General features: G+C 44.3%; 1 protein-coding gene across 3 annotated transcripts; it reads right to left on the bottom strand.

The window, feature by feature from the left end:
* Positions 1-1,889: 1,889 nt before the first annotated feature.
* On the bottom strand, positions 1,890-25,702 carry SLC35F4 (solute carrier family 35 member F4). 3 transcript variants are annotated; one of them, XM_040602220.1, is made up of 6 exons: positions 25,520-25,702; positions 21,140-21,437; positions 13,441-13,660; positions 6,597-6,722; positions 5,185-5,377; positions 2,241-3,420 (listed from the first exon to the last, which is right to left on the bottom strand). In XM_040602220.1, the coding sequence occupies exons 1-6, from the start codon at positions 25,641-25,643 to the stop codon at positions 3,257-3,259; spliced, it is 1,125 nt and encodes a 374-aa protein (XP_040458154.1). In that variant the 5' UTR covers positions 25,644-25,702; the 3' UTR covers positions 2,241-3,256. The 3 variants fall into 3 exon arrangements, with proteins under 3 accessions (XP_040458156.1, XP_040458155.1, XP_040458154.1); XM_040602222.1 differs by lacking the exons at positions 13,441-13,660; positions 25,520-25,702 and having other exon boundaries at positions 1,890-2,333; positions 3,331-3,420; positions 21,140-21,215; XM_040602221.1 differs by lacking the exons at positions 21,140-21,437; positions 25,520-25,702 and having other exon boundaries at positions 1,890-2,333; positions 3,331-3,420; positions 13,441-15,528.
* Positions 25,703-27,844: the final 2,142 nt, after the last annotated feature.

Here is a 27,844-nt window from a genome sequence, read left to right as displayed (position 1 = left end):
TAGACACGACTGTTAAAAGATAACGTCGAATCAGCGGGAGTCAAACTAAAAGGTGCTTTTGTTACTATTCACATGCATTGCTTTGCAGCAGTATTAAGCCCTAATGGCTGTGGGGACAGGCTGGCTGCCTGCCACCCTCCAGCCTTGTCACTGCCACCTCTGCTCCTGGAACCAGTGTTGTCCCAGGGCACTTCTCCAGACCACGGGGCTCACACGGGACCCACACGCAGCAGGGCAGCACGAGGGGCTCGCCAGGACACGCCAGCCAGGACGTCCTCCAGGAGAGGTGAGCCTGCAGCCAGCCCCGACTACAAACGGCAGCTTTGTGCTGGGTGGGCTCTTGCTATCATACAACTTGCATTATTAATAACAAACCCTTTCTCTTTTTTTTTTTTTTTTTCTTTTTGTTTCCTGGCAAAAAAAACCAAAAAAACCACCCTACTAGCTGCTAATCAAACTCACAACAGTGGCCAGACCAGTAGAGCACAGAAATCTCCAATACTTTCCAGGTTTTTTTGGTTTGTGGTGGTTTTTTTTTTTTTCAGGGAATAATAGAAACAAGTGCTTGTCTGCATATCAAGTGCTCTCAAATAAAAGTAATCTTGCATGGTTGATCCTAGGAACACTACAAGAAAACAGCCAGCCTGAATTATGCAGTGCCAGGCTTAGGGAAGAAACTGGGTAGGCTGGCTGGTTTGTTTTGGCTTTTGAAAGGCTTTTCTACGGTGGAGGTTAAGAAAAATATTTGTTTGGCCTGAAGTTCTAGAAAATAGGAACTGATGTTTCCCAGGGATGCTGGCAATTCGGGGTGTTCAGTCTCTCATGAGATGCTTGTTGTTCAGCTGGGAGTGCAGCTGCTCAGGGGCCAGGGCCGAGAAGAGATAAATAAGGCTGGTTTTGGCTTTACTAAAGGCACCCAAAATCCAGTGCCACCTCTAGAAAGTTGGTGTTGGAAAGAGGCAGAGCTCAGCGTGGCTCTGGGAGGATGTGGGGCTAGCACTGGAGCCTGGCGCATTTGAGGGGCAAAACTATGTGTATTCAAGTTCATGGGATGTTTGCAGCTACACGGTCACAGGCTGGAGCAGACCACGGGTGTCATGAGCAGGACTGGCTTTTAGCAAAGGCTCGGACAAGATGTGAAGCCAGCTAAGGCTGTAGCAGCAGTCCCGGAGTCAAGGGTATGATCAGCATCAGCTCAACTGCTCAGTTTGGGTGACGAGGGGAGGTAGAGATCCTACAAATCTGCAGACTAGTTTGAACTGTTTTAATTAGCAACAGCTCACGTAAATACGCTTTTCTCCTATGTTCAGCAATGGACTTCTCTCTTCCAACCAGACTGGGAGGCACGGTGTCTCAGCAGTGCCACTGCCCCCGGTGATGTCCTGGGTGCCGTGTGAGTGAGCATGTCAATACTGAGCCATGGATTTCCACTGGCTGCAGGCACAACATTCAGTAGAGAGAGACAAGCTTGCAGTGCCGTGTCTCTGGGCTAACAGCACTGTATCATGTCCAGCTTGTGTGTGAAACCGCTTTTATCGTATACTTCATAATAACATAACTTAATGAAAAATTAATGTTTTGCACATTACGAATATTTATTTTGATGGTAATTCCTAGTACCAAAGGGGAACATCAGCCTCTTCCAGAAATGAATTATCAAAGATCTTAGGAGAGGTTTAAATGGCTTTCCAAAACTACTACCTCACTGAAAGGTCACTTTATTGAAAGCAGGTCAACATGTTCAATTTTGAGATTCAGCTGGAAATATCCAGGATTTGTATCCTTGAGAATGGGCTCTACTTTTGCCAGCAAAAGGAGATAAATGATGTAGACTTGATCCCTATTATAAACCCACCTGTTCAGTAAGACAAAAGCTTACGTGTTTTTTATTACAAAACATTTTATTGTAGTTATGTACAGCCGTTCCTTGATAAGTGTATAAATGTAAACATTTATTATAGATGTATTTCTCTTATGTTACAGTTCATCTCCATTCCAGAGTAAATGTAATTTCTAAGCATACAGATAGTGAGGAAATTTAAGCTATATTCACAGAATATACATCCGCGTGCAGTTAAAAGTCCACCAGCCCTAAGCTAGTGGTATAGACACTGTCCCATTAGCTCTACTTCTGCTTCTCGTGTGTATGCTGGAGTCTGTGATGTCGTCGGCATGATCCTCACTTTTCTTCTCTTTCAAGCTGTTGATGAACCTCAGGGTTATTTCATCCCATTCCTCAGGGAGCAGCATGAGCAGAAACCCAATGCAAATGATGATGGTGGCTCCCAATCTCACTACGCTGAAGATCATTTTGTGCTTCAACAGATCCACAGCTGTGAAGAAGGAACAGCAATGTCATCAAAACTGCAGCAGGATGAACTACAGCATCAGACCAGCCTGGCACATCTCTGTAACCTGCATGTCGCACTCTGGCTGTGATACCGGCCACGTTGCTCTCAATCCTCTAAGTGACCAGCTCCTTTAGTTTAGAGAACAGCTGTGACCCCTGACAGTGTAGTACTCAAAGTGCCAAGTCTCCTCCCTGCCTCACCACCTTCATGCAGGCTCTGAGGAAGCCCTGTAAGGCTGGTCTAAAGCCTCAAGGTTTCCTTTTCTCCTCTGAGGGAAGGTACGTTATGGTAACCCTTATCCACTGCACGTTGCGTCAGCATAACATTTCCTTGGGCTGCACAGACCACTGATGGGGAGACAGCAGCATGCAGGTCAGAAAGCTGGAATCAGTGTCTCCAGGCCCAGCCTCCAAACTCCACAACCAGCAACAACAGCGCATCTGAGCCCTTCAGCAGTTTCTTACAGGTAATGACTGTTTCACAGCTCTGACCTGCATTCCCCTAAAAAAAGGTGTTTCTTTGAAAATATGCTCAAATATCTGGAGTGGCGGGGCTAAGAGAGTGGAGGAGGAGACTGGAAGAGCAGAGGTTATTCAGCAAGGTAAGACTCTGGAGAAAACTTCCTTGCTGCTGTGCGGCAAGTCACCAGCACAGGTGCTGAACCACAGCAGCACACTGACACTGGTGTGTTTCAGCAGCAACCAGCAGCTTTGAGCTGCTGGTTGGGGATCAGCCTGCCCTCTCCTCTGCGTGGTATGGACACATTCCATTGCTCCCAGAGAAAGGAGGCAAGACAAATATCAAAGGCTTTCACCAACTGAAACACCCACCATCACCAGATGCATCTATGGAAGCCAAAGGAGATTGATCTGCTTTTGAAATACGTGACAACAGCTTTTGACTATTCAGACTATACACTGCTCCTGCTGTCTGCATGCCTGTGTGCTTATTTTCCCACCAACGACCACGGTACTTGTACCTGCATTTCCAGGGACGCTGAGCACTGTGCCGATGGAGATCAGAATGGGGTATGTAAGCACAACGCCAACGTTAACCAGAATATTGAAGGCTAGGGAAAAACAGAGAAAATAATACATGATTATGGGGAAAAACATTAGTGAGACTTTTTTTTTCCCTCTACCTTGACCCTACAAGTATGATACATGCTCAGTATGCACACCACAATGATGTAGTTGTCACAAAGTGACTGATTCCTGTTTTTTTTATATAGAAGTAGAAGCTCTGCATGGGGGAAGAGGGAGGGCTGTACATCCTTTCACAAACTCTAATACTGAGCTCACGACTCTCGTATTTCAAAGGTTTTTGCACGCTTTAATCAGATACCAACAACCTAGTTTTGCTGCCACAAGTCATCATTTCTCCTCCTGCCAGAAGGATGGTGATCCCAGCTTCCTCTCTCACCAGAGACTGTGTTGGTTTTGTCTTAATAGGACATTTCACGGGCGAAAGGCTGCCGCCCCTCTAGCGGGACCATACACCAAAGGTGTTATCAGCAGGAGCTCATAATCTAAAGGACGCTCAATACAATTAGCTGATGAAGTTAACTGTGAACTAAGCAGACTGGAGTGAGACCATGGTCTTGCTGCCACGCTGAAGGCAAAATGAAAGCTGACAGAAGTACAAATGTTCAACACCTTTATGATTTGGTATTATTTTACATGACAGCATTCCCAGGCAGCTTGAATTTCCTCGAGGGATCAAAAGCCAACCGCAAAACCTTCCCCTTCATACCGTTCCCTAGGGGGCTCTTGCAGCCAGGGGCTGGTGCTGTGTGCTTGTGACAGGACCCCAGGTTCCCCTGATCACCCACCACCTGGTCCTGCTGGTAAGTCCCCTACGTATAAGGAGCAAGTCTGTCTGCTCTGCAAGGCTGTTCCTGCAGGGATGGAATTATACACTTAGGGATAATTCATCACCCAGTGATCTGCCTATATTTTGACCCTTAGGGCCTTGCAGAGCAGCTGCAATTCTGCTTAAAGTGGTTTCAAGGTGCTCACAGCACCTCTGCTGTCAGCTCAACCCTGTCTCAGGATGGCTGTGTAGATGGGCTATGTGCTGGGCAATGACATCCTCTTTGTTTCCATTTAATATACTTGTAGTGGAGACAAAAACATCTTCAATGACAAAATAATAGAGACTTTACTACAGGAAAGGATGTTGTTACACCTAGAAATCAAAATACCCCTGGGCTGAATCCAACAGATTGCTTGGCTAGATAGCAATTGTGGCTCTGAAAGAGGGAGCGCAGTGGCAGGGCAGAGGGGAGGTGAAGAGCACAGGCAGTGAAAAGCCACCAGCCTTTGCAGCCAACGCAAAAGCTGTGCGAGTTCTGCCCAGAGCCCTGCAGCACCCACAGGAAGGTGCCCCAGTGCTGTGGGTCCCTGTGCCAGTGTGCACACACCGCCCCCCGACACCACCACCACCCCCCCCCCCCCCCCGAGCGTGCCAGGAACCCACTGAGTACATGCAGCCTTTTGAAATCAGACCTCCAGCAATTAAGCTGTGAGACGGAGACAGGGAAGTATCAATGAAACTACAGTAGGAAGGTAAAGATGAAAAGCCGACAATTAGTACGACTGCTTCATGTTTATTTTCTGCTATTAGTAATAGTATTATGGCTTCTTATGAAAAGTATTAATAAAACTTCTCAAGGAGTACCTGTTTGCACGGGGATCAGATTTGATCAGTGAGAGCTCTGCTGCTTAAGGGGATGGGGGAAAATTGTACCTGAGGCTAATTTTGTACTGGGGGTGAGGGGTGGGGGGGGGATGGAGAAGAAGCTAGGAAAATGAGTAAATTTTTTATCACATACCTAACCAGAGGCCGGCTACTCCACACAGGTAACCCCATGGCACGGCAGAGAAGGGGGACCAGTACTCCACTTTTGTAAAATACAGTATGATAGGGGTAACAGAGATGAAAATTAAATTGAAAAAGCCCAAGGTAGAAACAAAATGAGCTGCTTCCCCAAAATTTGCACTTCCAAGAAACATTTTGAACAAAACCTGCAAAGGAGAGGAGAGAGAAGGGTTTTAGACTTCATGCCTGTCATGGGATGCAACGTTCTCCTGCACAGTCTCCACTCCCCTGAGGACAGTGGGACACAGGACAGCCCTGACCAGCACAGCATGGCACTACTTGGCTCTTTCCGACAGATGAGTTTTGCAAGGGGATCTTTGGTCCAATTTTTGCCCTTTCCTGCATTTTAGCAGAGGGGGATACCATGCTATTACCGTGGGGACGGTTGAGTCTTATAACAAAGCTTAAAACAAGGAGCCAATGTAACTAAGAACCCAAGGACAACACCACTCATGCAACAAAGTTACAGGATTTTTGCCCTGCTTGGCACTGTCAGAATTTGTGAGAGGACCCTGGTGACTTCCACAGCATGAACCTGCCCGTGAGAGGAAAGCCTAGCCTGGAGGGACTCGCTTCAAATTCACAGGCAGCACAAGCCTCATGGAGAATTTGTCCTACGTGGGCCTAAATTCATGCGTTTTGAGTGACTTGGTCACAACAAATTTATAAGCAAGACAAGCAAAGTTTAAAGCAGGCAGGCAACTCTTTATCCCACTACAACCAACTCCAAACTTCTGCTCCTCTTTACACACACTTCGCTCTCCCCAGGCTGACAATACACACACATTTAGCCCAGCCTATTTCTAACCCAGACAGGTCCCTGCTTTCTTCGCCCCTCACCTTCAAGAGCAGCCACTACTTTCAAGCAGGGGGCAAAGCCCTGTGTGTCTTTAATGCATTGCCTGCACCAGGCACACACAGGGGCTCCAAGCCCAGCACGAGCACAGAATATGCAAGAGAGCTGCAGTGCAGAGCAGGGATGAGCCGTGCGTCCCCGCTCAGGAAAGGCAGCACTACATTCAGGCTCTCCTCCCTGCTGCACGTGCCAAGTCCCTTCGAAATAGTGTCAATAAACTGCGGTGGCAGGAAATGATTAAAACATGATCCTAAACTCCTTGCAGCATAGTAATGGAGATTTCATTAAAGGCTCATAAAGCAAAGTCATTCTGACTATTTGGCAGCTAACAACTAATTACCCTCATAGTAGATTTCCTGACATCGTGACATTGCCTGGTCACAGTATGAATGATGCAGGAGGGATGAATAAAACAAAACATTTTTTTTACAGTGATTCACCTTGTACTCATGCATTTTTAACCACCATGTTACAGAATGTAAGAATACTAATAAACAGTTATGACCTACCTTATACAATGCAGATGTAGAGGCTGATCCAACAGCATATGCTACCCCGATAATTGAATCACCCTGGAAACCATCTGCATATGCCATCATTACAATTCCTGTGATTGCCATTATTGCTGCAACTATCTGCACAGACAAAGCAAAGCAATGTAAAGCTCAGTGCAATTCCATTACACAGAAAGAGATTATCACTGCATGGGGTTTTAATGAGTATCACTAGCTACTTTCTCTGACTTGAGGCTTTCTTGCTTTCCCTTAAATAGGGAAAATTATGTACGGCTGGGAGAGATGTAAAACATAATGAAAGTGTATGCACTGATAGCGATATGGATCTAAAGCATTGCAAATTCTCCTGGGACCTACTGAGAGAGCATCCATCACTGAGTATTTTATAAGCTGAATATCCACGTTGGAGATACGACTCCAAGATCAAGACGTTTTAAGACATTATGCTCTACTATAAAACATAAGAAATATTTAGCAACGCCACCAATTTGACTTGAAATGCAAACATTTAGAAGGCCAACCTTCCCAGACATCAGTCCAGGAGAATGACCCCTGTATTGCTGAATACCAATGTACCACTGGCAGCTTTTCCAAGTCTGCTCCAGCTGTGCATGGTACTTCCTAACAGCACTGCCAGCTTTCTTGGACAGACATGACCAAATTTCTTTACGAAGCCTTTACTTTTGTGCTTAGGTTTTTGACCTCATTTGAAAGCCCAGACAGCGGTTCTGAGGAGCTTCAAAGAAAAATAACAGAAATAATAACTCCGTATCTGAAATCCTGGGTCTTGACTCCAGAGACCTCAAGGAAGTGGTAGGGATTCTAACATATTTTATTCTTTGAAAAACTCCCTCTTCAATTGCCCTCAGCAGGTAAGTACAGAATCTGAATTTCAAAGACACTGAATGCCTAGCTTCCACGGACTGCAGTGGAAAATGTGCTTCCTTGAACCTGCAGAAAATCACAGCCCTATTTCTGAAAGATAGGGGTTTTTCCAGAGATTTTTAAAAAATCAGTATTGCGTTAAACATTTTATCATTATAAAAAGACAGTTCATGTACTAGACCCGGGTGTAGAGCAGAAGACGCACAAATGCAGTTACCCAAAGCTGGCTGTTACAGAATCAGCAGCAACATTCAAGGTTCAGACCCTGTTTTCTCTTCCCAGATAGCCATTAAATCACACAACTCCCCAGCGGTTAGGCAAGGCAGGCCCCCCCCCCGTTCGTACAATGCAGTTCACCTCGACAGCACTAACCTCTACAATCACGGCCACACTGACTGGCTCCCAAACTCCACTGCTGAGCCAGGCAGGGCATTTTGCCTTCTTGCTCCTGCGGCTCTGGTACAACTCCTGAGCCAACACCAACGAGAGACGGACACTTGTTTAATGAGGTTTTCCAGGAAGCTTCATTTACTACTAGGCAAGCTTCTCACGCTTCACATGACACACTTTAAAGTCATATTGATCAAACCACGTGTCCTTTTGCAGAAAAGCCCCACTTTCAGATCTCACACAGCTTTACCAACAGCCCCAGAAAATCCACTAATGCTCATACGAAGCAGATGTGAGCTAGACTGAGGCTATAAGCACAAAAATCCCACACAAGAATTTCAACAGCCAGTGAGGAGAGCAAAACCATTTCAAGGGACACACAGGACAGGGACACATGCCTGACCCAGGTAAAGGTGACTATACATGGGAGACAACAGGGAACCAGGAATCAACTCCCAGGGTAAAGCCAATCTCTCAGACTACAGGTAAAAATGTTAGTGCTCCTAAATCCCACCTAGGCCAACACCTTCACTGGGGAACTGATCTCCTGGTTGCAACTTGAAGTGTTTTCCCTCTCACCATTAGCCCTATTTAACCAGTAACTGAGGCACACAGGCACTCCCCTCTCATTGCCACTGCAGTGTCCAAGGCAGTCACAAACCACAGTGCATGTCTATATCCCACCTCACTCCTATTTGAAACACCCAAGCTCCAACATACAGTTCAACAAAGCTGCCTAGCTGTCACCTAAACCCAAAGATACCACTGATACCTCCAAATTCACTATGAAATGGCACTTGAAAACTTATTGACAAGGACCGGAGTCACATATGTACTCGCGGTCTCCAGGTGTAACGTGCTGATTCGATGAGATCTGGAAGGACTTTAGTAAGAGGGCACCAGATGGCTTCCCTCCTTCCCTTCCCAGAATAACACATCCCAGCAGTCAGGCCATACTGGAGGAGGGCTTGAGTCCCTTCACCCGGAGGAGGGACACGGATCCAAGACTGCCGTCTCTGGACTTAGAGCTCTCACCAGCAAGCTGCTGAGGAGGGCAGGGGAGAATGCTGCATTTTCCAGTGCCTAAACAGGAATCTGGCCTTCAGTCCTTAAAGGAGCTGGGGTGCTGGAAGACATCACTCCGGGCTGTTCACCCTGCTGAAACTCAGGGCACATCTGGCACAGGACACGCATACCATCACCCGAGATGCAGCAAGGCTTATTTTGATCCCTGACCTTACACCTACCCAAGGACCTATGAGTAAAACAAAGTTAAATTCTCTTAGAAGAATGTTTCAGTCCCATTGAGCAGGCACGGCTCCTACAGAACTTCTCTCTCCTACCTTCGGTTTAGTGAGCAGGTTGTTAGTAACATAATTGTGCAATACTGCTGTTCTCCTTACAGCTTATGCCAAGACACAACTACCACAAAAGTCCCAGCCTTGAAGCAACAGAGAATTAAACCCAGGACCTCTCAGCCATCAGCATGGCCCCTCCTGTGAGTTTCCAGAAGCCCCCCTTTGCCCTGCTACATTGCAAAGATGAAGCCAGGCTTCATCTCAGGCTGCACTACGCATCTTGCCTTGCACACAGATTCACATGCAGCATTTCAGCTGTCAGCTGGAATGTTTCAGCTGAAATATTTCAAGCAACGTCTCCCACAAGGCAAAACAGAAAAGTCCAATGTATTTATCCCCTCCTTCTAAGGGAAAGGATTGCGATTTAACTCTTCATGCACACATTGTTCAGAACCAGCAAGTGAATCCTTTCCTTGTATTAGTGAAAATGAGTAGGTCCATCATCCCCAATAGGTTCTTCCTATCGGGAAAAACATCTTCCCAGTCTGACTACACCAAATTTAGAGCCAGTTTCCTAAATTAATCCAATTATTCAGGAAGCCAAGCACTTTTTTCCCCTGAAACAACTAAAATGATAGGCACACATGGAGCACCACTTCATGAGACGTTACATAAATCTGACACTAGAAAACAGCAAGAACATTATTTAAGTTTCACATTCAAGGCTCTTCCTGCAAATTATATACCACTGCATTAGCACAGTTAACCTCTGCCTAGCAATTGTCATGCGTTTGCTTTAGAAACCCGAGAGCACATCCTGCAGGCTTCTGTAAGCTGACAAGAAGCAGCAAGGTCACAGCAAAGCAAAACTCGTTGTTGTAGCTGACAGCTTCTTAAACAAGGCTTTTAATTAATGTAATAGGGTAGGAGCCTCCTTGGTAAGGAATAAAATTAGCCTGCCACCTTTTTTTCTCAACCCCCCCCACCCCAAAGAGAGCAAGGCCAACCACCATTTTACCCAGGAACATTTTTTTCCCATTGGAGCACAGCAGAAGATGAGTTGCTACAGTAAAGAAACCTCCCTCCATGCTAGTCAACCTTTTATTGGGGGAAAAAATGTCCCCAAACCGCTCCATACCTACCTAGTAAGTATTAATTCAACTTCCCAGATGAAACACAACCAAGGGCTCAAACATGCAAGCATTCAAAAGCACGTGGCTAAATCTAAGCAACACAAGCCAACAAAACTACCCAAATATGCCACTTTTTTAAAACATCTGTGCTTGCTCTGAGCCAAAGCTGTCTGGACTTCCAGAAGCCTCAGTGTAACATGGATACATTATTAAGCTGGGAGACACTAGATGTGTTCAAGCGAAAATGATTACGGTGCAGGCAGGGATTGTGCCGTTTCCTTGTGCTGGGCAGTAGGTACTTCAAGGTACCCAAGGTCTACCTGCACTGCTCCTATAGGTAAACAGCTATACAGCCATATACGTCCTTCTCATCTGAATACTCTTTCTCCAGCTAGTGTTCTTCTCTCTTGGGTTAGGTGAAAGCTTCTTCCCACACTACAGCATCGCCGCTGAGGGCACGTGGCTCTCACTGCAGAACACACACTCTGGGTCGCTCAAATACAGCCAGGGCAGCCGAACCCTTGTGTGCAGCCCCCAGCAGTCCTTCTGCAGCTAGCCAACTCTTCCATGGGCAAGAATATGCCATACCATAAGGTGGCCATCAAGACAGGTTTGTCTTTAGACAGGCCGTCTGAAAATGCAGCCCTGCAGCCTGGCTGGCAGCTGCATTTCAGGGTGTGCAGGAGCAGTGCGTGGGCAGGCAGCCAGGGGACCCCAGAGCCCTCAGGCAGCTGGCCATGTGGCTCCCATGCACCCGGTCCCACACACACGTGGGCTCTGCGGGCAGCTCACAGGCTGCCTGCAGCAACACAGGGAGCTGGTGATGCTGGGAATCCGCTGCGGAGCCACTGAGCCTTGATGACTGCTGGTTCTCAAGCCCAAGCAGATGAAAGCTGTCTTGGATATACAGGTGCTGGCTGCATCCCCACCTCCGATGCACCACAGACGTGCCCAATGGCTCTGAAGCTGAGCTCCTTTGAAAAACTGGCCGTGCTCTTGGGTGCTGAGTACTTTTCCAAAAACACTGGCTCATAGTATATGATTAAGCCCTTATTTCTTTTTGTCTCCTTACTGTCTAAATATCGTAATTACACTTGCTCTCTGAGAGGCTGAGGGGTGAAAGCAGTAGAGGCATTCAAAGCACAAAAGAAGGGCTGGGTCCGTGCTGCTTTGTTGTATTTCAGTTCTCAAACACTCTCCTGCATGGTCATTAACATCATTAAGTGTTATTCTGGCAGGAGGGCTGGTGGAAAATGCTGTTAATTACCTTCCCAGCAATGTGCATCCAGAATCTGCCAGTTAGCAGCAAAACAGTTTCTTTTACGTGCAGAATTTGCTGCTCACTTTTTCTGCCAGGTTTTTCTTATGCAAACCTCATGGTGTTTACAGCATTAATATTAATGCATATTTATAGTAACCTTTTTTTTAGTTAGTGAAAAATAGTAACTGAAAATAGCTTTAGTGTTTTTCATCTAGGTTTCTTTAAGGGAGTAGGTTAGGAAAATGCAAGAGCTATGCCTGCTCTTCAGAAAGATGTTGCTTTGAGACAAAAATTAGCTTAAAGCATACAAAATTTCCTATTTTTTCAGCTGGAACCTGAGATAATTGAGGGGCAGAGAACCTACTGTTCCTGTTAATTTCTGTAGAGAACTGAGGATTTCAGACCCTGCTTATTCTTTAAGTCATCAGCAGGCTGAGGGTAGGTCACATTCACCTGGTGCTTCTGTATTTTAAGTTGTATATGAAATAGAGACACAGGTGTCTGCCTTTAGCGCTGCAAGTCAAAACATCTGTGTCCTTACCTTCAAGGGCATGTGGCTGAGGTCTGTGAAACACGAGTACACCTCCTCAACTTTGCCTAGCCTGGACAGACCCTCCACTGAGCCCGTCCAACAAACCTCTCCTAGCAGATGGCTACCCAAGAGCTTAGTCGTGTGACAGCACATGTGTCTTGAGGTGCTCAGGCCCCATGTCATTACTAACTGCCCAGCCAGCCCTGTCGCACCAGGAAATTAGAAGAACTGGTTTACTTTAAACAATTTCCTCTTCCATTCCCAAACCCCAAGCACAGCACTCTGTTCAGTGTGCTGGTGGCAGCTCCAAGAGCTAGATCACACAGATGCCTGTAAAACAAGGATGCCTTTTCCTTTCATTCCTGAACTCTTTTATGATGCTATTAATAAATAAAAAAGCTGCTGTGCTCATTTTTTAAAAAAACAAACTCACTCAGATGAGTTCCATGGAAAGCGCGATGGATCAGGACACTCAAATCCAATTGCTGGCATCACACCTGCCCCCAGCCACTCCCTAATGAAGTTCAAGGCTCTTGATAGTTCCGTCAGGATGGTACCCAACACAACCATTGGGCCTTGAGCCACCTCAATGGGGGAATCCGCATCAGCAGAAATGGCAGAAAGCCTAGCTACTCCTTAGCTAAGGTATAAAGTGAACAGTTTAAATTACTGCATATTAGGAGATTGGTGTATGTAAAATTACAAGAAACACACTTGCTTTCCCCTAGTTCCAGACGCACATCATTTCACTTGAGTTCTTTTTTCTCTTTTTCCAAGGTCCATATTACTTGGCAGTGAGTCCTGTAACACTTCAGCACAAAATACACCTTCATGCAAAACAGCTGCTGTTCCTTTTAAACCAAATTTAGCACACGTATATGTGTGTGTGTAAAAAGTAACAGGGTGGCACAAGAAAAATACACTGCACGTTGAAAACAGCTATCTACCCAAACAAGGAATAAAATTGCTTTGGTTAGAACCTAAGCATTCATCACTAAGTTTAAAATAACATTAACTGACTGTACCTCAGCACTGTAACCCAAGACAGAGTAGATTTATATGAACTGAAAGTCCTCCTATTCTAATTTATCAAATTACACTTAGCTGTAATAGCTTCTTGAAATTCCCACATCAAATTATCTCTGGAGTCTGAGATCTCTAACTGATATTCAGGCTTAGGTTTGCATCATAAAATTAAATGAGAAATGGTTTCATGGTGTGTATGTATGTACATACACACCCACCCCATAATGTGGCAGTACTATGGCAGCACAACAGCTTGTGGATTTAAAGGCAATTATGAAAAGAAGAGAGAATTGAAAATCAGGCATGTCATTACCCTTGCTCCCATGAACCTGTCTTTCAGCACAATCCAAGAAAGCAAGAAGACAAAAGCTTTGTTACAACAGAATAGGGCAGAGACGTCTGTGGCTGTCAGCTTCTTTAAAGCCAGTAAATACAGGTAGTTAGTTAAAGTCCACAGAATAGAAAAGGGAGCAGTCCTTTTAAGAAAGAGTTTCAGCGTCAGACCATCTTCACCAAAAATCCGACTGCATTCCCTAAGAAAAGAAGAGAGTTTAAAACTCAGCTAGGATTTTCCTTAGCACGTACTCCAACACAACATTCATTAGACTTTTATCACATTCAATTAAGTGCTTTTCCTAACTCCTCCATGCACCCATAAGAATCAATTGTTTAAATCACACAGACAAAATAACGTACAATCTTCCTAAAACAGCAATTTCACAAATAGAAAAGAAGTAACTTACCTGGAATAATCACACTCCTACGCAACAATAATCCCAGGGACTCGCACACAGAAATGAAGGTTATCTGTAATGCACTGACAGTTCTCAGACTCTGCCTTCGAGGCCACGAACTGAGGGATTATAACCGCAATTTCTTCTCTTGAAAGATTTCTGTAGCTTGACAATTTTTTCTTGCTTTGCTCCAAAACCTGTTTTTATTCTTATTGAAATATATTCTCACATATGGCCAAGAAAGCTTTAAGAATTGCCTAAAGACAGTGAAAAATACTGCCAGACACATCACTATGGTGGGAAAGTCAGCCACCAGCCAGTGGGACCGAGCCAGTCAAACGAGAGTGTGAGAAAGGGAAGGGATGGTATTTAACAGCTTTATTTTATTATGCAGTGAAAAGTTGTGTTTGTTTAGACATTTCCTTGTGGTTTAAATTGCAAGCAAAATCTCTAGATTCCCAGGCGCTGTGTCACATACAACTGAAGTGAGCTGTTCACTTCTTAGGGTTTCACGAAAGGGACAGCACTGCTGTGCAAAGTGGTCCCTGCACGGGCTAAGGGGAGACCAACTACTCAAGCACGCAGCTTGATCAAAGCCACATCGCTGCACCCCTCCTGAAACACCTCTACCTTTCCCAAATTGGGAAGGATGTTTTTTTAGCAACTCCACTGTCTTCATTCTTGGTTAAAGTTATTCCTCAAGATACTCCCAGTACGCTTCATTTCTTGAGGTGGCAGGCTGTCCATAATGTCTATTTAAAACATGAGAGGGCCCACAAGTTAATGCTTCATACGACTGAAACACCAACAGAGCAAACCACGGCACCGTTAATCTGCAACACATCCTTAGGAAGCGACATTAAGGGACTAATCTAAATACCACGAGGCCTCAGGGCCCCCAAAGTATTCACAGCTGTTTATGGCTGTGTTTGGAAGATTGCTAAAACATTAATTATGCAGAACTAATTAGTAACTTCAAAGATTGCAATGCAATGTGAAGTCAAAAACACTTGTTATTTTGGGGGTGGTGGCGACAGTGTAATAATTATCTTGATTTGGCTTTGCCTTTAAGGACAGATTTGTTTTCAGGTCTCCTAAACCATTTTTAGTAATTCTGGGGAATTCTGCTGTTAAAAATATTGCAGTTTTTTACTATTAAGAATGGAAACCATTGCCCTCATTTTGAGGAAAGTAGAATAATAACATCTTCGCAATACTTGAGATTGGCTATGTCTTAACCTAAATGATTCTGTGACTCTACTTAATAACCACTCATTTCATACTGCCACTACAACGACCTGGGGTTACAAAGCAGTCATTTCAGGGAATAATAAACTCCTTTCTCAAACTCTGTGCCAGGGTGTCCAACAAGTCAACACTCAGGCAGGCGGATCTGCTAATTATCTCCCTCACTCCAGTTGAGCTCAGTGTTCTCAGAAGCCAGCCTGTCCTCCAAAGATCAGAACAGAAACACTACACCTTGAAACAGAACAGCTAGTGGTGAGTATCATTTATCTGAGATGCAAAGCAAACTCAATGAAGCAAATGAGTTAATGCTTAAGTTTGACTGTAGGCTTTTGTATCGCTGATTTCAACAGGAGCTAAAGATGAGTTTCCTTGTGTGAGGATGGACTCACAGACTTGAACGCTCACTGAATGCAGATAGAGCAGCTTATGTTTAAAGGATGTTTTTCTCCCCTTGAGACTTGGGTGGATGCAGAGGGTGATTCTGAGCTCAACTACATCTCACTTCAAGACAGGTGGCCTCTGACCTGGACGTGCCATGGCTGTGTCACCATTACATGACGTCAGAACCAGGACGCCCCATCTCCTGGCAAGAACAGATCTGTAACATGAACTACAGACCTGTATGGAGCCTGCTCTCTCCAACCCAGCGGGAACTCTGCCATCGGTTCCGATGCATGATTGGATTGTTACACGGTTGTAAATCCAACCTGTCTCAGAAGCTGTCAGGATCTGTCTTAGAGGAAACAAGCTTGTGCTGTGTTAAAACAAGAAAGGTGCGTGGGCTGCTTACAGTAATGCAGGGCACAGTTAAGTGCCCCAGGGCTATGCTGACAGCATACAAAGGCAACAGCCAAGCCATCCAAGTACATCATTCCAGTGGAGTCTGCCAGGCAGCAGGAAAAGCTCTTCTACAAATATGCCATGGGAAATTCCCAGTCATCCATCGTGGGACCCCACTGCCAGGGAGATGCTGGGAATAAGCCCACTGTTTCTGCTCCTCCATTCATGGGGAGGGCTTCCAAAGCCAAAAAGGATGAGGAAGATGCCAGAATGGGTCAGGTTTTGTTGTCCTGCAGATCCCTGGCATGTCTGCACACAGACAAACTCAGAGCAGAGTGAGGAGGATGGAGTCCAAAGTCCCCTGACTATGAGCCTTTGGAAGGAGGAAGACTCAGTGATGCAGCCATCATTCCGGGTTGGACTCTGTGGGCTGGTTGACTATTTGGGAGAGGCAGCTGTGGCAACCCTGCAGACGTCACTTATCTCTGAGTTCCTGGATGCAGTGGGAGGTTCACAGCTAGGAGAAGAAATCTGGAAATGTTTCACAGGCCCCAAGCTGTTTAAGCAGATGGAAGAGCCTCCATCACACACAGCAGTGTACAATGACCATGCAACCAGAGGCCAGCGGTTCCTCCCTTCTCAATTAAAAAAATACAGCAAAGACTCGTGACAGGGTCATGCCGAGTGAGACAGAGACTTGATGAATTTACCTCCATGCCTAGGAGAACTCCACGAATAATGCTCAGTGAATGAGGAGATAGGGAGAATACTTTATCTTCCCAGTCAAGGCTACAGTAGATTGCCTTGGGCTTTGTGAGGGCTGGATGCTCAGTGGTTAACTCAGCCTCTTTGGCATGCAACTAAAATTAAACTTGCAGGAGTCATCAGATATGACAGTGATTAAACTCTGGGCTCAGGAGAGAGAGCTCCATGGATCCCTCCCCATACAGATAATAATGTGTAGGCTGTTGACTTAAAGACAGAGATGTCTAAGGGCAGCTGACCCTGAAACTATGACACAAACTATTTCCAAATGCACAAGAAGTCTATTTAAAACCTGCCCTCTAACATAAATAGCTCTTTTTATTTGCAGGTAGCCATCAGCTCTGGGCAGTGTGCCATGCTCTCAGGAATTACAGCACCTCAGGCAGTCATGTAGCTTTGCCTCTGGCACCCACTAAATAGCTTGCATCGCCTCTTAGTTATTCTAATGCCAGCCCCTGCAGAAGAATGAGTTTATTCACCCCTGACGCACAGCAGACTCTGGACTGTAATGCAGCAGCTGGTTTTAAAACAGCTTAAAGAAAAAAAACAGAGCTAACAGATGCTAGCTGAGGTAACGTGAATATGGCAAATGTAATTACATCACCTGGATTAAAACTTGGCACGGACACCAATGCCATGACGGTAGCAAGAAGCACCACAGGACCTTCTGTGAGCGCAAGTTGTTACTATGTCATTTGGTCCTTCTATCTAAATGATGGCATTTGCTGTGATAAAATATCTTCAGCTCCATTTCAGGAGACAGACACCAAACAGAGTAATGGTGGAACTGGTGAACTGTTTTCCAGGACTGACCAAGTCTGAACATTATGAAAAAGCCTGGCCAGCTGTATTTGTCGATGCAAGAGCTGGAGCAAAGGCAAGGGAATTGTGTGTAAACCTCTCACAAAAGCAGTGTCTGGCTCTGGGGGCAGCACTGCAGGAATGCTGTCTCCCAACAGGAATGGTCCAAGAGAAGTTGCCCTGGTTTTGTGCTGATGGTCTTCCTCCCTACTGTTAAGCCATACAGGGTTGAGCATCTTCAAGCAATAGAGATCCTCATCTCTCCTCTGAAAAGCACTTTGCAGTGAAGATCTAGATTTGCAGCGCGATTCTGTAAGCGGCTGAGAAAGCTGGACTGAGCTACTGCTGCAACATAGTTGGATATATTTGTAGGTGACAAGCTTGCAGATGACAGCAAATACCAGCTACTTACTTATGCCTGTCTTTACTCCAAGCGATGTTCACATCTTGTTATCGTTCTTGCTAGAAAACTAACTCTTCCCAACATGTTCATATTTATTAAACCTGCACCTACCAACACCCTTCCTAGCCAGTGCCTCAAGGCTGCATAGCGCCGGGTAGGGCTAGCCTCAGCTATTGCATTGTGGATCTATTCTGGCAGAATTTGCCACAGTATTTGCCTTTGAGCAGCCAAGACGGCAGATGGCAAGGCAAAATTTATTAACATTGAAAATACCATTCACCTATTCCAAATCATAACTCTATTAGGATCCTGTGTCAAGTCTGTGGAGTATCTTCTGCTGTGGGAAAACCGGCAGGGTTAGATTTCCTATTCCTGAGCTTACTGAGCTTCAGATCATTTTATCCACCACTAATGCAGAGCGTTTCAAGCTCTTTATGCAAGACATACCTTTTATCTACAATACTGAGGGGATACCAAGAGCTGTGTCTTCTGCCCCAAGACAACCAAGATACTTTACTGAAATGCAGCAGGGTGGTAATAACCATGAATTAGCTTCTAAGACCACAAAATTTAATCTCCAAGGTAAAATACGAAAGGTAAGAAATACACAATTTACAATCTCAAAGTTTATAAACCTTTCAGAAAGCCAGTCTAAAGTTAAAGATTGAGAATTCCACCCTTCTGAGTGGGATTTATTAAAGTAACAGTGGCCCTATTCAGCTTTGCCAGCCTCGGGCAGCACTTTGCAAGTCACTCGCATGATCACTGATCTCTGCCAAGATATCACAGACACTGTTTGTCCTGATCCACTGGGAATATCTGCTGGACAAAAAGCCGTATGTCTTTAAAGCTCCTAGTGAGTAACTACATCCTCCCGAAACACAAAGACAAATCACCCCTGTCTGACTCTGAGACAGGCCTGGAATCGCTGCAGAATGGGATTTATTAACAAGAATTAGCTAGCTCACAGAAATAAGATCAGCAAACGAAGCAACAAGAAATCTTACAAAGTGTAATAAAAAGCCTTGTAACAGGAACAATATCAAGAAACCAAACAGTTACACAAACAATTGACATAGCTTTGAAAATAACCCTGTTCTGGAGTAGGAGGCTGGGATAAATGACCTCCGAAGATCCCTTCTGAACTAAATCTGTCTATAAATCTCTGAATTTAAAAACTACAAATGATGCTTCTCAACTCTTTAAGTCATGGGAAAATCAAGCGCTCATCCTGAAGAGATGCTCATTCCCATACCCAAACTGGAAGAGTGACTTGCCAAGTCATAACACTGCGCAGACCAAGCAGTTGGTCCCTATGATAAAGTCAGTATCGGCCAGCAGTTACCTCCTCCTTGGGATGTGAGTTCATGACGTACCTAGAATAGGAAATACTCTGGGAAGATGCCCATCAGCTCTAACACCTGTCTGCTGTTTCCACATGTTCACAAACCTACTTCACATCTCCGTGTGTGCAGAACTTCCTCTGGGCATGTAAGCATGTGTCCTGAACTTTAAAATCTGAACTCCTAACAGCCTGGGAAATGCATCAATTATTTAAGCATACTTGTATTATGTATTGCCACAAATGCCCAGAATTTTGCTCTGATGGATATATAAGCAACCAGCGAACGGCAGAGGATCCACCCGCAGGGATATTTATTCTCACCTTCTTCCTTACCTGTTGTGCATTTGTTATTACTTTACCCCATGCCCAGAAGCCAAGCTGACACTGTTAATGTTCTCACAAATACTCCGGCAAGAATCTGAATGAAGGCATCATTAATGTACAAAGCACTAGGGTTTTCAGAAAAGCAGTTAATTAAGTGCAACTGTTCGATTTCAGTCACGCTGATTTGACAGAGATGATTATTTAGGGCCAAATTACATCCCAGAAAGCAGCCAAGGGAAGAATATGGCCCTGCTACGCTCCAGCTTGACAGTCACAAATTGAATTCCCTGTGTGCTCAATGACAGCTGTGCTGAATCCTCTGTCAACGGGAACAAGGTACGGGCCACACGCTGGTTAATACCTTGCAGAACAATTCTGCTGAAGTCAGTAAGATTGTTTTCAAAGCAAGTCTGCACTGGAGTAACAGAATTGGGTCCCAGCTCAAAATTATGCTGTGAATTTCTTCCCTTCATGGGCAAGGTGTGTTACCTCTTCACAAGCTGAATTTAGATCCATCTTTTAAAGCCGCTTCTACATCACTGTCCCATCAGTAGAATAATGGAAGTGGGGGAGGAACTGAGGAATGAATTGTCCCAGAGTGTGGTGGTACTTCCAAGCCCTGAGCACACTTTAGATGCAGCTTGCTTAAGAACTGGCTAGAGTGAAGCTAAGCCAGCTTGGTCCTGCTGCAGCACTGGTGGCTGGATCAGGTGATCTCTTTGGGTCTCCCTCTAACCTTGTATTTCTATGATTTCACAGTGGCTACTGAAGAGGGATTTATAAATTTCTACCTCTGCAGACTAATGTTATAGTTAGTACTGTGGGCTCCTTTACACTTGAGGTTGAGAGTTCAATTACAACATGCAGCCATGTGGTGTAAGAAAAGACTGGAGTTAGAGGGATGTCTTCCCCTGGCTCTCACAATTCAGAGGAAGAGGTGGTTCCACATGGAGCCTGACAGAAAATGGGACAAAGCCTTCACATCAGTCCCTGAGGATGACAGCCACTCAGCAATGCCACTTACCCCCCTCGGAGCTACAGGAGGAGGAAAACCAAGAGTCCACCACCTGCTCCAATTCCTGCCCCACACAAAAGAGAGCAGAGAAGGCTGCTAGGATGCTCTTCCTCCATGCTGTGATCCAGTGGGAAGCAAGGGCAGTTTTCATCCTGCTATACTTGCTGAGCATAGAGAGCAAGCTATGGTTTTCCACATGAGAACCATCTCCTCAGCTTTGAGCATTTCTTCCCAACTATGAATCACTGTGGATGCACTTTATACTACTGGTCTATCATAAATGGGCCTGAACAGATTAATTAACAGTCTGACACAGACAAGAACACAAAATATCAAGGTATTAGATAATATAGCAAGATTATAAGCAAATTACTGACCTATTAACTCAGGGAAAAAAACACTCTAACAATCAATTACCCATTTTTTCAAGCATATATCACTCATCTGTTAGCCTTCTGTAAGCTATTTATGAATGAGATTTTCTGCAGCATGACCTTTATTCTGCCTTCTCACACCAAGGGTCAAATGGAGAAGAGCAGTGACCTCAGTCCACAGAAATCAGGTTGTTTAAAGGGATACTGCCACAATAAAGCCTACCTGAATTTTTTGATTGGAGACTGCTTTTCCTGCGCAGTTGCAAGGTGCCCAGAATAATAAATGGGAAAAGCCATAATGTTCCAGTTTGTTGAGAACCAAGTCATGAAAAAAGGACAGTCAAAGGTCTCATACGTGATTTTGACAAACTGCGTGGTCCCAACCCAGGAGGAAGAGACGGACAAAATGATCAGAAATCTCCAGATAAGCTTGAGAAATGTGGATGTGCAAGACTGGCATCGTGTCTGTCCTTCAGCTTCTTGGCTGCTGCTCTCTGTGTGCATTTGTGTTCCTTCTTCTCCTGGAAAAAAAAAAAAAAAAGTAGAAAAAGAGAAGAGTTGCACACATAATGAATGCATTCAAAACAATTCTTGGCAAAGTCTCCCCTTCTGATCCAGACACAAACCATCCCTTGCCTTCTCCCTATAATTCCTCTATGTCCCACAAACACTGAAATCCTGCGCAGGAATACTTCAGTAATACTTTCTCTGTCACTTCAAGGGGATAGGAAAAAAATCACAGTACTGATGCCTGAGGTAAAAAAGTTACAGTTACGCTGTTGCTACTGTTCCCTTTATCAGCCCTTTTTGCCTTCTGTCAGCCAAACCTCTAGAATAGAGCTACATCCCTTGGAACCAATGACATTATAAAGTCAATTACTGTGCATGTGTACAACGTAAAAGCTGTCTGAGCCAGGAAGAAGTTCTTATTAGTCAAGATTTTAACTCAACAATCACTTTTTTATTTGCAAGCTGGGAGGGGAAAAAGAAACAGTTTGGTGGTTTTATATACCCAAGGCAGAGAAAGGCTCTTTTCAGTCAAGTTAGCGTACTTACATTTTTGAAGTTAAAAAAGGTAACTGGACGAAACCGAAGATTGGCATGCCTAGAATAAACCTCTACACATAAACAAGGAGGAATCAGAAAGCTGTCATTTCCCATCTTAGTACAGTACTTTTGAGATTTATTAGCAGATTGCTAGAGATTTCCTAGCAGAAGAGAATATAATCTTCCTGACTGGTGACTTGCTCTTCCAGACACATCTTCCAGAGGTGTAACCCATTAAACCTATCTTGATTTCACAGATCCCAGCTGAAAAAAACAGACTGAACTGTGCTGGAAACTGAGGAGCACTGACACTGTTGCCCCATAAGCTCAGGTGGCAGCTCCAAAATTTGCCTCATTCAGCCCCAACCATTCACCTCATTAGACCATATTACATCAGTTTGATAGAAGAAACAGGAGTTCCTTCTAAAAATCATGACCTGCAGCTATTCTTAACTATTACTATCAATTATCAGTTGTGTCAACACATGATGTGATGTATGTAAGAAACAATACAAATTGTTGATGTCAAGAGGAGCTATAGATGATCCACTGCAGTGAGAGCATACACTGTTCAACTTAAATGTGAAAAAGGTACCCGTTCAGACTCAAGTTTACTTTCTTTTTATATTACTCTTTCTGCTACAGCCATAACAAAATGTCAAACCAAGGTTCCAAGTTATTACGTTAGACTGACACTGCATCTAAAGAACCACGATTCATCGTAGCAGGGAGCGCATTTGCAATCAAGAATTTTCCTAACCAATATATGGAGCTTTTTATGATTGTATGATGTGTTTTGTTCCTAAAAATAGTCAGTATTCAGTGGCTCCATTGTTTAGTGGTGAATCAAGAATTTAAATAAAATTACAGGTTTATTAAAAACATCCAGAGGATAATCAGACACAGGCCTGAAAAAGCAAGCATTATTTTAGCATTCTCTTTGGCTGCTGAGAGAAAAATAGATATTTTTATGATACTAATAATGACTGACATCTTCTATTAAAAGGTAAATTACCATTTATTTGCAAGTTAGATGGCTTAATTACGTAACATCCAATTGCAGATTTTCCTGCTAAGCAAAACTACCATGCAATTAGCCCTTCTTCAGCTAACAGTTAAAATAATCATAAGATAACAGAAGACTAAAGCACCTTTATCCATGCTTTCTATTTTTCAATTACCAAATAACTATGTAATTGCCGTTACTATGCATGACACTACCACTAGCATTTGACTTGGACTTCACAGTCCCAGGTTTGAATGTCAGGGAAAGGCACAGAAATAAACACTTGTTGCAAGTCCTGCCTTGGACTTAGAAGACTTACGTTAAGTTTTAGCCCGATTAAGTATACAGTGGGGAGTTCTTGGAAGTGCTTAATGGGCAGGACTCATCCCACGTAATGTAGTTAGCAAATAATTGTGTATTCAGACTAAACATGTTGCCTACGGCTCCTTCATATTTAATGATAATGGACATGCATGGTGAGAAGGTAGCTGATTTCATTCTCAGATATATATCTAAGCCCACTGTAGGTGCTTAGCTCTCCCTAGACTAGATATTTACATTTAATCTAAGTGAAATTAAGATGGATCCCCGGCCAAAGTGCCATAGTAGCTTGACAGCTGCTTTCCAAATCCTTGGGCTATGCCACCTAAATCTTGGCCAAATAATCAAAAGGACAAGGTAAGAAATACCTTTAAGAATAATGACAGGGCTTGAACTCAAAGACACATGGCAAGCAGGCCCACAATTCATACTAAATAGGTTTAAGGACTTCCAAGTCATGAAGCTGGGGCTCGAGTAAGCTAGAAAGTAGCATTTGAGTTCAGATACAAAATTATATGCTAATGAGGAGAAAACAAATTGATCAGCCAAAGTGCTTGGTGGATAGCATTTTACAATTAGCAAGGTAGTAGAAATCCTTTGTGTCTGCATTTAGTTCAGTCTGAAATAAACCAACAGACTCACCCTGTCAAGAGCACAGAAGCAATCTCAGAACTCAACAAGGATGAAACGACAGGGAAAGAATGCAGATGACACTGCAGGTGACACACAGAGATGACACTGGTCAATGGCAAACTGTGTTGAAAGGCAGCTAGCAGTAGCACCCCTGCACAGTCCTGTCTATAACACAATTCTTGCTTGTGATGTCTCTGTGACAAGATGGTAACAGAAAAGCCTTTTTCTTTCATTTTTCAGAAGAGTGAGATGTGGAAAACCAAAACCTACAGCTTTTCTTCTGAACTCTTGACTATTTGGCAACTACATCCTAGAAAATAATACCCTTTATATTTGTTTACCTACCTGTCAGGTCAGTCCTGCTTAGACCACACTGATGAGAAAGGGAAGATCAGGATAAAAGGGAAATTAACAAATGTGAAATAAATGTTTCAAAGAGTATGACGACAAGGCACTACTCTCTTCTCAAGTGGCCTGAAGTCCTTTCTTAGAGAAGACGGATTCTGATTTTGGACGTACCCTAGTGCTAACATGCACAGAGTTATTTCAGCCTAACAGCTGCAAAAATGAGAACAGATCAGGTTTCTGGTATTTTAGATATGATCTTTACTGCAAGATGCTGTATCATCCAGTCTTTGCAGCAATAATCACCTCCAATATTTTTTCTGAGGTTTTCCATCAAAAGAGTACTCCTGGGGTACGAGATCCCTCCATTTTCCAGCACAAGAAGAAAACGGCTGACTCTTGCTGCCATCGGTGGTGAAGTGACAAGAGGAAGGTTCATCTCCCACAATTCCAGTGCGCAAGGGAGATCCAGCCTGTTCTTCCTCCCCTTTTTGCTCACAGTATCTACACAGACAGTCTTCCAAAGAACTTGGACAGTTAAATTACTTCAGTCGTTTAATATCTCTCTCCTCCTCAACAGACTCAAAGGCCTGTGGCTGGATACTGCAACTGCGCCCATCCCATCCCAGCTGGTGATGGATGGACATCATGGTGAAGAAGTCAGTGTGTTCACCATACCTACAGGTGCATTTGATCTAAACTCCTGCAGTGAAGTGGGTGACACATTCCTGATGGAAGCCCTGAGGTGCAGCTGATCGATGATCTGAACTGCGATGGTCTTCCCTACATATCTTTCCACCTGTTGCTCCTTCCCTTCTTCTTCACCACACTGTTCATGGTCTGAGCTGAGATTTTGTCAATGTCTTTGAGAAGGAACACGGCACTTAAGGGTCCTGGTCTCTGGCCAGGCTGAAGCTGAGGAAACATAACCACTTTGTAAAAACTAACTTGTGTGCTAATGTTAATCATTTTGTCAAGATGTTCTGTGCCTACTGGCCTTACGATTTCTCAGATATCTAACACATTACATGTACCTACTCAGGCCCAGGCCTTTTCCTCCCATCCTTGCTTCCTTCCCGTCTAACCCCAGTTTGCACACAGGTACAGGAAGGAATTTCATGCGTCTTTGCTGTTCGCAGCACCGTAAACCAATGTCAACATGCTCGGATTCTGCACCATCTTTCAAAAGACAGACGAAAGAGGCCTTTTGCAGGCATGCTGTGACGCCAGGAATGTGGCTGTTATGCCTACCTGATCTGCTCTGCCTCTCGACTCTGCTGTGCCGACAGATTCCCGAAGGACTTCGATTCTGCAGCTCAAGAATGGGAGCAGCAGAATCTTCAGCAACAGATAGAGGGGAGAGCTGCCTAGTCATGCCTCTGTGTCTGCTGGGGCAGTTGCCTCCTGGCTTGCATTGGATGACAGATGATCGTGAGGCACCTGAGAAGAAAGAGGTTGCATCAGTTTGGCTGTAAACCCCCTGGAGGAAAGCGGGGCTTTCAAATACGCTGTCAGTGAAATGCATACAAACGATTCAGCCGGAGAAAGGAAGCACACTGCAAAAATCAAGGTTTCAGCTCTGGTCAGAATAAAGGAAATAAGTAAATAAATACTTAACTCTCTCCCCCCTTACAGATAAAAAGGTGCTGTATGAAAACCAGTCTTTCCCCTGAAGAAAAAGAGAGCCCTATGCTGCAGTATATTCTTAGCCCCACGGCTCCATCCATAGGGTCTGAACAGTCAAAGGAATTTGTACTCACGTGGGCCCCTTCCTGAGCACTGACACTGAGTCAGGCAAAAGGAGAGGTCACCTTTCTCCCTTCAGATGGAAAGGAGGGCTGAGGAACCACTGCCTCCCAGGGTCAGTGCTGAGAGCCTCTCCAGAGGAGAGCTTCCTCTTTCCATCCTGCAGAATGATCCTTGATGCTTTTTTATGGAATGAAGCCATGGTGACTGACAGGTCTTTTGGATGAAGACTTTTGCTGAACTATTGAAGATGCGGTTTTGAGCCTTTACATGCACCAAATCAGAATCTCCACATCTTCAGAGAAGTTGCTTTTTCTTCTTCTGCTAGGTGCAGACAACACCGAGATGCTGCATTTCACGTGGAGGCTGCATGGAGGCACAAGGCAGCAGAGAAGACCCAGGTCCCAGAAATACCAGTGGTACCAGATGAAAAATTTTCCACACATTTTATGAGTAAGAGCTTGAAGGACTGGATTAAGAACCAGCAAACAACAAAAAAGCATGCAGTGCTGGAATCTGGCAGTGTGCTTGGTGATCTTGCCTGTACCAAATTACTGAAGGTGTGCGTATAAGAGGTCAACACATGAGCAGTACAAGACAGTCCTCTTCTTAGTCAGAAAGTCAAGATGACAGGTCATTTTGCTTGGTATAAATGTGTGGTCATGGTCAGTTGAGATCACCCACTGCTTTTCTTGCAGCTGCTACTTAGGCTGGTGACCATCTTACCTAAACACATACAGCCAGAGCAGCCTCTGACCTTGCCGTGACTTGGGGAGGATTTAATATGATAATTACATCTATTGCACATTGAAAAGAATACAAAAATGGACACAAACCCCATGTGTAAGGTGTCAAATTTGCAACAAATACAGCAGACATCTCAGAGGGCAACATTCTTTGTTGCAACATGAGCCATTTGAGTACACCGAGTGCAAATAACGACATGCCAAACAACAACATAAAAATATATTCTAAAGCAAGGACCGTATTCAAGATTCAAAAGACTGCATAAACCAAGTCAACACTCTTTTGCCAGAGGAAAAGGGTTCATATAACCTTTAACGAACTTAAAGCTATGTTTGATTCACCAGGTCTAACTACAAAGGTCACAAAGGAAGAGATGTACAGAATATGGTATTACACAGAAAAATTCTCTCTCAGCCTATTTAGAATCTCCAAAGTTAGTTTTTATCCACCAAGTAGACAGGTGAATGAACCAGCAGCTAACCTGCTGGAGATGATCTTTCTCAAAGATGTTCTTGCCTTTCTCCTCTATCCAGTATGAGGGAACTCTGACATCAGGGGGACAACCCAGGCTGGGTTCCACTTTGCCATGTCATCCCATCTTGCCATGTAGTCCTAGCCAGTCAGTGCAGTATACAACCCACAGGCCCTGACAGTAGACCCACAGAAAGTAGACTTTGAAAAATTAAGACCTATTTGATGTCTAAGCACTGTATTGGCTCTGTGCATCTTTTGGTTAGCATTACTCTCCACGGAGCTTTTTAGAGCCTACTGGATACTTTCAGACCTTTATAAAGCCTTTCACTTTCATACATTTGGGTTTTAATAGAGAAATAAATGATCTAACAGCCACACAACTCCCCCCGTGACTTTGTTCCACTTGTTTCATAACTACGTTTTACTTCTCCCACTTGTCAAACAAGGATAACATTACGTATTTCATAAGACCTCATAAACATTTTGCAAGTCACTCTGAGGTTGAAAAGTACATTAGAAATGGCAGCCCTTGGGCATTCACCACTCCAGAAGCATGATAACACTTTTAACAGACATCTGAAAGTTAGTTCCAGGCTCCACAAGGTTAAG

Source organism: Falco naumanni, chromosome 7, assembly GCF_017639655.2.
Source record: "Falco naumanni isolate bFalNau1 chromosome 7, bFalNau1.pat, whole genome shotgun sequence".
Taxonomy (NCBI): Eukaryota; Metazoa; Chordata; class Aves; order Falconiformes; family Falconidae; genus Falco; species Falco naumanni.
The sequence above is the reverse complement of the archived record's forward strand: the minus strand, read 5'-3'. Positions and strand labels throughout refer to the sequence as shown.